Source organism: Oncorhynchus tshawytscha, linkage group LG08, assembly GCF_018296145.1.
Source record: "Oncorhynchus tshawytscha isolate Ot180627B linkage group LG08, Otsh_v2.0, whole genome shotgun sequence".
NCBI classification, from domain to species: domain Eukaryota; kingdom Metazoa; phylum Chordata; class Actinopteri; order Salmoniformes; family Salmonidae; genus Oncorhynchus; species Oncorhynchus tshawytscha.
In genome coordinates, this window is record NC_056436.1 from 56,507,113 (window position 1) to 56,518,314 (window position 11,202).

The window sequence follows — 11,202 nt, forward strand, 5'->3', positions numbered from 1 at the left end:
TATTATCCTTGACTATTCAAGGCTGCACTCAAATACCCTTTGATCAAATTAAATCTAAAATATGTGGTCGGCCTACATCTTCAACCCCCACACACATGCACTTCCTCCTAATGCAGGGATAACAACAAACCAAGACATCCTCACTTGCCCCTTTTGGTTGAACTTTAAATAAAGTGAAAACCGACAAGAAACTGTCATCCTTGTGTGAACTGTTGTCGCTCATACATCGAAGCACATTTGAATCCTCTTAGTCTAGCAGCTTCTTGAGTCCTGGAAAGTGCGTCTTGGACAGAGTGCAGTTTGGACACTTCTGGAGTCAGTTCCTGGGGCCAGCTGGACCAGGCTCTGACGCTCACCAGTCTTGGGGTGACAGATTCCACACAAGCCTGCTAAGTCCTCTTAGCAACAGACAATGCAGGGCCCATTCAAATTCCATACACACCACATTGGCCTCTTATAGAGCACTAACGGCCTTTCGTTCCACTGAATTGTGGTTCGGAAATGACATAACAAGCGATATGGTATTATCTTCCTGATATACTTTGCCAGGTATCAGCACATATCAATAAAGGTGGGGTATACTTTTTTTCTCTGATCTTCAAATATCCATTTCTTTATTGGTTTGTTTACTTATTTGAGTTGTTTTGCAGCTGCAACACAAGTCATAAGATGGCATGCAATGATTTAAGAGTGCCATGCAAGAAGGGACAATATGCGTTCAGCTGGAGCTTGATGAATGTTCAGCAATTGGTGAGTTAGCTGCTCAACTCTTAACAAACACACTTGTTTTTCCGTCTTTGGGTGTGACTCTTTTTTTACACAGTCAGCTGAACAGGGGAAACAAAACAGACCGGGACAGGAAGAACAGTATATACCACTGTGTGTGTGCAGTATGTGCAGCCAGGCCACACAGCTATCTCTTATAACACACTGTAAAACAGAGAGGAGAGTTTTATTAAGACCAGAAGTACCTGAGTTAGTACATATTTTTGTTGTAGGCGGTTCCCACAATCAGTCCATCATTACCCTAAGTTTGTTGGCAGGATATCACTCCCTTCTCTCTTTACTTCACGTTATTTCCCTGGGACAACTGAACCGACAAGTAGGTGGCATCACCTGCTGGTGGTTGTTTGCTCTTAACCTCAGCTTACTTGTCGAAAGCCTTTCCCTCCAAATTTGCCATCTTCCCTGTTACATGGCTAGCCGATTCTGTAGAATCTGTCGTAAAATGAGTGCTGCCTCACATCTTTTATAGTCCCATGAAAGCCTAATGTTATCATCCAGCTCCCTGCTGAGAGACACACAAAACAAAGCCTCACAACCAAGTCCCCCCCCGCCAACTCTTCCCGTCATTGTACCCTACTTCCTCATTGCATTCAGCAGCCCCCTTATACAGATGACATGAAGTATGAAAGCAGGCTACCATAATGTATAATATAATATATGTTTATTTATTATATGTAAACATGGCGGTTATATTGGCAAAAAAACAATGACTCACTTTACATTCAGTAAATGAAAATAGCTTAGATACAAAAGAGAGAGAGTGATTCAAGGAAGTGGGGATTGGTCAGTAAGGGCGTGGTGGGTGGGTCGGAGGAGCAACGGGATGAGGGGGAGGTTTCCTACGCCATTCCAATCTCAGTCTTTCACTGATCCCAGTTGAGCTGGAAGGCCCTCGGCCTGTCTCCACTGTGCGTTGCGTAGCCTAAACCATTTCTGAAACAAACAAAAAGAGCCCAAGGGGGGTGTCAGAGACAGATGACGGCACACCACGGCATTGTTACTATTGTTCAACCGGGTATTAGTTCCAAATACCATGTATTATTGGTCAATTTGTTTAAAACCTGAACTGACCTGGGTGAGGTAATGGCGGGTTACAAACTCAATTAAGTCATTGTGACATGAATATTCCTGAGAAATGACATTCTTCCCCTAGGAGTTTTTCCTTAAGGCCATCAGACTGTTAAACAGCCACTGCCAGTGGCTGCTGCCAACACACTGACTCAACTCCAGCCACTTTAATAATGGGAATTGATGGGAAATGATGTAAAATATATCACTAGCCACTTTAAACAATGCTACCTAATATAATGTTTCCATACCCTACATTATTCATCTCATATGTATACATATATACTGTACTCTATATCATCTACTGCATCTTTATGTAATACATGTATCACTAGCCACTTTAACTATGCCATTTTGTTTACATACTCATCTCATATGTATATACTGTACTCAATACCATCTACTGTATCTTGCCTATGCTGCTCTGTACCATCACTAATTCATATATCTTTATGTACATATTCTTTATCCCCTTACACTTGTGTCTATAAGGTAGTAGTTTTGGAATTGTTAGTTAGATTACTTGTTGGTTATTACTGCATTGTCGGAACTAGAAGCACAAGCATTTCGCTACACTCGCATTAACATCTGCTAACCATGTGTATGTGACAAATAAAATTTGATTTGATTTATGCAGGGCGATGAGGTTCCTAAAGCAACACCCAGGGCTGCTTACATCTAAATGTTCAACTGAAACAAATAAACTCTGATTTTTAGGAGGGAATTTCTGTAGCAGTATTTTTCCAGCTAGGCAATTGGGGGAGAAGTCAACTACACGCAGACAACGTTGAAGACAATTAGTTGTGTCTGGAAACAGGGTTTGGCTGTGTCATCGACTGTGAAATGCGTTCTCAACTGTGATTTCCCCACTCTATCTGAATGATGCCATCATTGCTGTGGATTCTCTTGACAACTTGGAATTCCAAACAATGACAGAATTTCATGGATGGTCAAATCATTAAGCAAAATCGTGGATGGTGAAAATTGTTATTGTGGGCCAATATAAAAAATGTTTTTTAGCAATTCCCCCAGTTGAGAATAATTGGTATCCAAATGAAAACTACATATGATTCTCATTTGAAATGTCCATGCCCTAAAGTGGTCAGAATAGCCTATATCAAACCTGTCATGGGTGTTTATTCACAGATAGCTAGAAGTATTAATTGACACTGTATAGCTAAATTGTGCTTCATTTTTGTTCTCCCAGATGGATTACACAGAGAAATCACTGCAAGAAACTCCACATGACCCCATTGCCTCCGTGTGCTTTAGAAAGCACAGAAGGTCTAATAATGAGGTACTGTATGAAACACCTTGTAAAGAGGTAGAAACATGTTGCAAATGCTCTTTATGCACGAGAGGGAGTGGTAACAGGGTGTGCCCTTTACCTTAGGTGTACTGTGAGACCTATCAAACATCCCAGTGCTTTGTTCAAACTGAATGAGACAACAGAAGGTGGTTCAAAACATCCGCTGTCAATGAAGTCAGAGGGCCAAGTACTCAACCTCACCCAGAACCGCATTTGCCTAGTCAAGTTGGCTGGGCTTCTTCCAACTTCGTGCACTCAATGGAAAGACAATGGAAATACTCAGTCACCAGCGGAGAGAGCAGGCCAAACCGGTTTGCAGAGGAGAGATCATGCAAATAATGTGCCGGACAAAATCTGCTCAAGGCAATGGTTTGGTTACGTTCTTCTCTGTCACCACACACCACTGTATCTGAAACGTGCGTATAAAAATGATCCCAGCTCACGTCTTCCTCCAAAACAACAGCAAATGAATGTATGTGAACCCTGAAACTCAACATTATTGTCCCTTTAGCATAGTCGACGGAGAAACAAACAACAGAGTGCATTGCAACAAGCATCCTAAATACGGAATTAGAAGAACTAGCCTCTGCATAAGTGGAATGCTATCAGATAGAGGTGTCTGCATAACTTCACCATGTTCTCAACACCTTGGAGTATCACTGACCCAGCCTTCAAGCAAAGAATAGGCCCTACCCCGAAACTTTGCATATGTTTATGTCATACTATATGGTTACTCAAGGGCTTGGTTATTGCATAGTCAAGAGTCATGTCCAACAACAAACGTTGACTCAATTAAATGTATGTTGTGACTGTATCCAAAACTAACAACTGGCAACGTTGTTATGTAAGGACCACAGGTGTTCAGATGTATTATTAGAATGTTTGGAATTTCTGGAATGAGTAAATAATCTCTTTAAAACTATCAGCCTCGCGTTATTTTGGGGACAGTGACATGGCATGCGAACCAAAGAGCCGTCACTGGACGCGCGCGCTGTCAGCACTGTCCGAATCACGCTATTCTCTTTTGACATCGTTGCCACTGAACACAAAATATAGTTAGGCTACACATTTGGGTAGCCTAATAGAGGTCGATAATATCTCATCAAAACAACGATCTTTCTTCTGGCCACTCATCTGCGCGCCATTACGCCTATTCAGTGAAATACCAATTGCCTCTCTTTGGAAATTTCTACATAGTATTTGTTCAATGGTGCGTGGGAAAAAATAAGAAAAAAGTACACTGGGGTAGCATGCGCCAGCGCAGATATGTATCAATACTAAGTTATATGTACAACAACATTGTAGCCAATAGCCTATAGGTTCCCAAATATGTGTAACTCTCTAAATTATGCTCATTTTCAAGATAAACAAGGCATTCATTTGATTGTTGACATTATATTACACATTGAAAAGACAGACACATTACACATGAACCTAATTTGAGTTTTGACAATAAATGCGTGTGGATCATTTTAGGCCGTTTCTAGCCAATTCACCCCATCCTCAGCAAAGTTTATTTCCTCGCAACATTGTTTTCATCATACAAAACGAATCTCTCCATAGAGCGTAACATTTTCATTGTTGAAACAACATCGAGAACATAATTGAACACTCACCGCTGTCTCTTCCTCGGTTAGTCCGCTTTCAGCTGCGATCAACATGAGCGTCGATTCGTCGGGATGCTTGCTGACTCTGTTGAAATTCTCCTCCAGAATTTTAATCTGGTCCTCCGCTAACTGCATACTTTCCATTCCATTTGAAGCCATGTTCCCTCTCCAAAAAAGCTCTCAGCCACAGAAGTCGTTTTTATGATATAGGCTCAAAATTATAGCACTTCGTGGTATAAGCTCCAATCCAAATGACGTCCGTTTGCCAGTAAATACCAGTGGCAACTAGGAAATAATGCTGGAGATAACGACCAACAGCAATCGCTTAGCAATTATAGCCCCTGAAAAACTAACAACAAAAACGCATGTCACACTGACTGAATGTCGACCGTGTGAAAGCTCTACTACTGTCAACAGTGGCTCTCTCAGAGCGTTTAACAGAACACTCCCCTTCTATATGAAATTCAATGAAAGTTTGACCCCACGGAGTATGAACAAGTTTAAAATTGACATACTCATATATGAATACACATACAGAAGTTTAGATATTTCCACAGTGCTTCCTTTAGCTTATTTCTCTCAACTCAACTGCTGATAAGCCTTGTCTCTCCTCATTATATGCAACATATACTTGATGATGTCAGGAATACATGATGCTGTGTGCTGGAGCTGCTGCCCCAGCTGCACCTGTAACCTATCTAAAGGGCCTGCTTAATGCATGGGATTACCGGGGCTGAAGCCCCTGTGCCCAGGCCCGTGGGGGGCCCAAGAGACAAAAAATACATAAACAACAAAAGAACACAGTGGCCTCCATCAATCTTAAACGGAAGAAGTTTGGAACCACCAAGACCCTTCCTAGAGCTGGCCGCACAGCCTAACTTCGCAATCGGGGGAGAAGGGCCATGGTCAGCGAGGTGACCAGGAACCCGATGGTCACTTTAACAGAGCTCTAGAGTTCCTCTGTAAGGATGGGAGGTTCCCCTCTTTCCAACGGGATTCTCTGCCTCTAACCCTATTACAGGGGCTGAGTCACTGGCTTACTGGGGCTCTTTCATACCGTCCCTGGGAGGGGTGCGTCACCTGAGTGGGTTGAGTCACTGATGTGATCATCCTGTCTGGGTTGGCGCCCCCCTCCCAGGGACGGTATGAAAGAGCCGTGGCGGAGATCTTTGTGGGCTATACTCAGCCTTGTCTCAGGATGGTAAGTTGGTGGTTGAAGATATCCCTCTAGTGGTGTGGGGGTGGTTTGGCAAAGTGGGTGGGGTTATATCCTTCCTGTTTGGCCCTGTCCGGGGGTGTCCTCAGATGGGGCCACAGTGTCTCCTGACCCCTCCTGTCTCAGCCTCCAGTAGTTATGCTGCAGTAGTTTATGTGTCGGGGGGCTAGGGTCAGTTTGTTATATCTGGAGTACTTCTCCTGTCCTATTCGGTGTCCTGTGTGAATTTAAGTGTGCTCTCTCTAATTCTCTCTTTCTTTCTCTCTCTCGGAGGACCTGAGCCCTAGGACCATGCCTCAGGACTAAAAAACTACCTGACATGATGACGCCTTGCTGTCCCCAGTCCACCTGGCCGTGCTGTTGCTCCAGTTTCCACTGTTCTGCCTTATTATTATTGGACCATGCTGGTCATTTATGAACATTTGAATATCTTGGCCATGTTCTGTTATAATCTCCACCCGGCACAGCCAGCAGAGGACTGGCCACCCCACATAGCCTGGTTCCTCTCTAGGTTTCTTCCTAGGTTTTGGCCTTTCTAGGGAGTTCTTCCTAGCCACTGTGCTTCTACACCTGCATTGCTTGCTGTTTTAGGCTGGGTTTCTGTACAGCACTTTGAGATATCAGCTGATGTACGAAGGGCTATATAAATAAACTTGATTTGATTTGATGGGAGAACCTTTCAGAAGGACAACTGTCTCTGCAGCACTCCACCAATCAGGCCTTTATGGGTGAGTGGCCAGATGGAAGCCACTCCTCAGTAGAAGGCACATGACAGCCCACTTGGAGTTTGCCAAAAGGCACCTAAAGACTCTCAGACCATGAAAAACAAGATTCTCTGATCAAATGAAACCAAGATTGAACTCTTTGACCTGAATGCCAAGTGTCACATCTGGAGGAAACCTGGCAGCATCTCTACGGTGAAGTATGGTGGTGGCAGCATCATGCTGTGAGGATGTTTTTCAAGGGCAGGGACAGGGAGACTAGTCAGGATCGAGCAAAAGATGAACGGAGCAAAGTACAGAGAAATCCTTGATGAAAACCTGCTCCAGAGCACTCAGGACCTCAGACTGGGGCAAAGGTTCACCTTCCAATAGGATAACCCAGGAGTGGCTTCGGGCCAAGTCTCTGAATGTCCTTGAGTGGCCCAGCCAGAGCCCAGACTTGAAAGACCTGAAAATAGCTGTGCAATGACACTCCCCATCCAACCTGACAGAGCTTGAGAGGATCTGCAGAGAAGAATGGGAGAATGGAATTCCCCAAATACAGGTGTGCCAAGCTTGTAGCGTCATACCCAAGAGGACTTGATGCTGAAATCGCTGCCAAAAGTGCTTCAACAAAGTCCTGAGTAAAGGGTGTGAATACTTATGTAAATGTGACATTTCAGTTTTCTATTTGTAATAAGTTAGCAGACATTTCTATAAACCTGTTTTTGCTTTGTCATTAGGGGTTACTGTGTGTACATTGATCAATTTTAGAATGAAGCTGTAACGTAACAAAATGTGGAAAAAGTCAAGGGGGTCTGAATACTTTCCAAAGGAACTGTATAGCCTAAGTTAACGATGTGTGTACTATCTCAGGACACCATAAACCAGGAGGACCATGTAACAAACCATTCAATCATTACAATGGAGGCTTCATTTATTTATTCTTTCCTAAGTTTCCCTTTGTAGTGGTGACTTGGCTATAATTGAAATTACAACAGAAATGACCTTGTGGAGTTGTTGATTTTCTCAGGGGAAAACAGTCAATACTGTGATATACACAAATGTTCACCCGTTTCAAAAGCAGGTTCCTTTTAAATGCTATTTTTAGATTCAGATTTGGCTCATCGTTTTAAGTTACTCTCAATGAACAGCTGGAAAAGAGGGACACAAACCCATTGATAAGGCTCAGCCTTGCCTGTATATAGGTGCTAAATAGATTATTTATGTTGCCCATATCTTTAGTGTTGGCAGTACTCTGCACCTGTTATGTCATATTATGTAGTGTAACTAAAATGCCTTGAAGTTATTACCGATTAAACCCATGAGCAGCAATATTGATTGGCAAACTAAAATCTTTGCCTTAGTACAGACAGATATAAATGTTATAATGACATCAACCTTTCAATTTAGGACTATTATATCACAAGGCAAAGATCCATATTTGTTTCAAGTAGTGAAAGAGAGAGTTCCATTTGATTTGTATTACTCACTAGCCTGTTTGACAGGTAGTACAAGCCACAATCACTGATAAGACTTGTAGTACCCGCATGGTCAATCCAGAATTCAGCAAATAGCAACTGATAAGAGACACATCGGTTGGCACCTGGTGCAAACATTTTGAACCGATTATGAATGGACTATGTTCATAAACATTATGTTGAACAATTCAAATAGAAATAACCACCATGCATTTTGATAGGCAACAATATTGAACTGAGCTTTGTTGAATTCAGGAACACCAATGTACCCAGCCCCACAAGCAGTTTGTCCACTTCAGTAGGCCTACTGTAGATATGCAAAGATATGGTAATTGCTTTGGAGTTCAAAATGGATATGAGGCCTGTCTAAATATATCAGGGGTTAGGACCTCCCTGCCAGTAGAATGAGTTGTGTGCGTGTGACTAATCAGCATATCCTCTCCTGACTTACACAACAATGCCCTCTATTTTCTCAAATTCAATTACATTCCACTAAATTAAATGACATGTCATAACGAAAATGATTAACTGAGACCAAAATAATCCTATCAAATGAATATCAAAAGCAAATTTAAGTGGAATGGATAACATGAGCTTGATCCTGTGATTGTGCTTAGTAGACGTACAGAGGTCGAGTAACTCATAATCACACATTACCGTCTTCTACCGGGACCAGAGTCATGTCTTTATGACTTGAAAGCGAGACTATTGCTACATGCAGGTCAGAGGTAAGGGGTTGTTTTGAAACATAATTAGGGTGGCAAATTCCTAAGACAATCACCCATCGCGGAGGACATAGACATGATTGAGACGGGATAACCCCTTGGTATAGTTTTGGGTATTTACTAGTGAATGAGAGGGTGATGTCACGCGACACAACTATGTTACCATGTTTGGTAACTAACACGCTGTACGGTTTGACTCTGACATGATACACATAATAATGTTGTGGTAAGAAAAACAATGCTTGTGTCATAACATTCCATGACAACTACTACCAGCTGTTAGACTTACTGTTGATGAGTGAATGATTCAATAATTTACTCTCATAGCAGTCCTATGACATAGTTATAGTAGGACTGTCACGAGTCACTACAGAGATTTGTTGCATCAGACACTAATCTACTGTTATGACAGCCCAATGTTGAAAGGTCTCTTGAGTCATCTACATATTTTTTTTTTTTACTGCATACCAACACTTACACTAGATTGGTTTAGGGATGTATTGTTGTCTCTAAATAAATTGGACAAAAATAAGAAAAGCAAAACAGGATGTTCAACTATCCACACTGTCCCTATCGCACATCCTTACGACCACCCTTCTACAACAGGAGGATGAATAAGGAAAGATACCCAAATAATAATAAAGGAAGTCTAAAACAAACACCCAACTCTATTTCCAGAAAAGGAAATATGTTCGTACAAGTATGCAAAAATAAAACAACAATAAATCTGTAGATGGACTGACATGTAGTAGGCCATACCACTACTAAATCTAAGGCCTCCGGGAGATTGAGAAAACAGAGCTCGTCTCCCCCTGGCTTTAACCCCCTGAGCCAAACATCTTGTTTCCATTAAAGAGCATCGGTAATGGCCTCCGAGTCACTCTGGAAGGAGCTCCTGCACAAGTCAGTTATTTAAGGAGGCCGGGGCCGTATCACATGGGCCTTACATGACAGTATCGTAGTCCGGTTCTACCCTACCACTTCCCTCGTGCCTCCCCCTCCAGAAAAATAAACATCTGGAAATGAGGAATCAAATTCGCCTGGACCTGGTGGAGGAAACGAGGCTGCTGAATTATGGAGGAGTGTTGGGCTGGGGACAGAGCGAGAAGCATTGGAGCGTGCCCGTTTGGTCTGCTCTCGCTGGTGGCACACTCAGCTCCTTCATGGAGGAAGCACTAAAGAAGGCTGCAATAAATCGTCATGCTGGGAAGCCAGACTTTGTGCAAATGGCAGGAAGCAACTTCCTGTGGTCTTAGTAAGCTGGCCAATGAAGAAGATGTGTATAAGGGTGGAGTGGCTCTGTTTTAAACAGTGCGAAGGCAGGATGTCTTACGCAATTGGGCAGCTTTATTCATTGTGATGTCAAGATGGGGCCAATATAGGCTACCGCTCTAGGCCCCAGGGTAGGGACCGAGTTGAGTCTTACTATTACTTATTCTGCTGGCCAAGCACAACAATACCTACTGTCACACAGATGGAGGCAAGGGCGTCATGCACCCCAAAAATCTGAGGGGGCACAAAGTACGTGAGGGGGGCTAGTTGGAGAATTTTGCAATTTTCCCCTGAAACACCAGTAAGTTCTCCTGCAATCTAGAGCCATAATCATTATGTTTAATTGTAGGTTTTAAAAAAGTATATTTTTCTGCATATCTAAGCATCGAGTGGTCTGTACCCACCAGACTGCTTCTCTGAATCTCTGCTTACATCTGAGTAAAAGATGTAAGCAGAGAGCTGTTGTAAAATATGTTTTACTGCTGCTCTTTAATTACTTGTTACTTTAATCTCTTATTCTTGTCCATATTTTTTAAACTGCACTATTGGTTGGGGGCTCGTAAGTAAGCATTTCACTGTAAGGTCTAAAGAGCATCTGTAATGGCCTCAGAGTCGGTGCATGTGACTAATAGCATTTGATTTGAAGATGGAAAGGAATGCTTCTTATTCAGTAAATTTAATTATTGCTTGCTTTTCTACCAACCTTGCCAGCAGGCATGCCAGCTAAAATAGTTAAACAAAATAGGTAGTCTAACTGGGCTAGCTAAAGCCAACGTCATAAAATTGCCAAGTGGCAAGTAGTATTACAAAGAACAAACAAACACACTTGTTTTTTTAAAGGACAAATTGAGGGGTCAAGTGCTCCTGTGCCTCCTATAGGCATGACGGCTCTGGATGGAGGCACTGCTATTCCTTTGCTGCATTTCCAAAACAAATAAATAATGTAGTGTTTAATCCCAATGAAATGGCTTGAAATTCAATAAATCTTGGTAGGCTATCTATTCTGAACACTCAACTCTATTTGACTTACCCAAGCT

At 42.4% G+C, this 11,202-nt stretch overlaps 1 protein-coding gene across 1 annotated transcript; it reads right to left on the reverse strand.

The window, feature by feature from the left end:
• Nucleotides 1-1,430: 1,430 nt before the first annotated feature.
• Nucleotides 1,431-5,322, reverse strand: hopx (HOP homeobox). The gene is made up of 2 exons (XM_024429437.2): nt 4,780-5,322; nt 1,431-1,719 (listed from the first exon to the last, which is right to left on the reverse strand). Exons 1-2 carry the CDS (start codon nt 4,927-4,929, stop codon nt 1,642-1,644), a joined length of 228 nt encoding a protein of 75 aa, XP_024285205.1. The 5' UTR covers nt 4,930-5,322; the 3' UTR covers nt 1,431-1,641.
• Nucleotides 5,323-11,202: the final 5,880 nt, after the last annotated feature.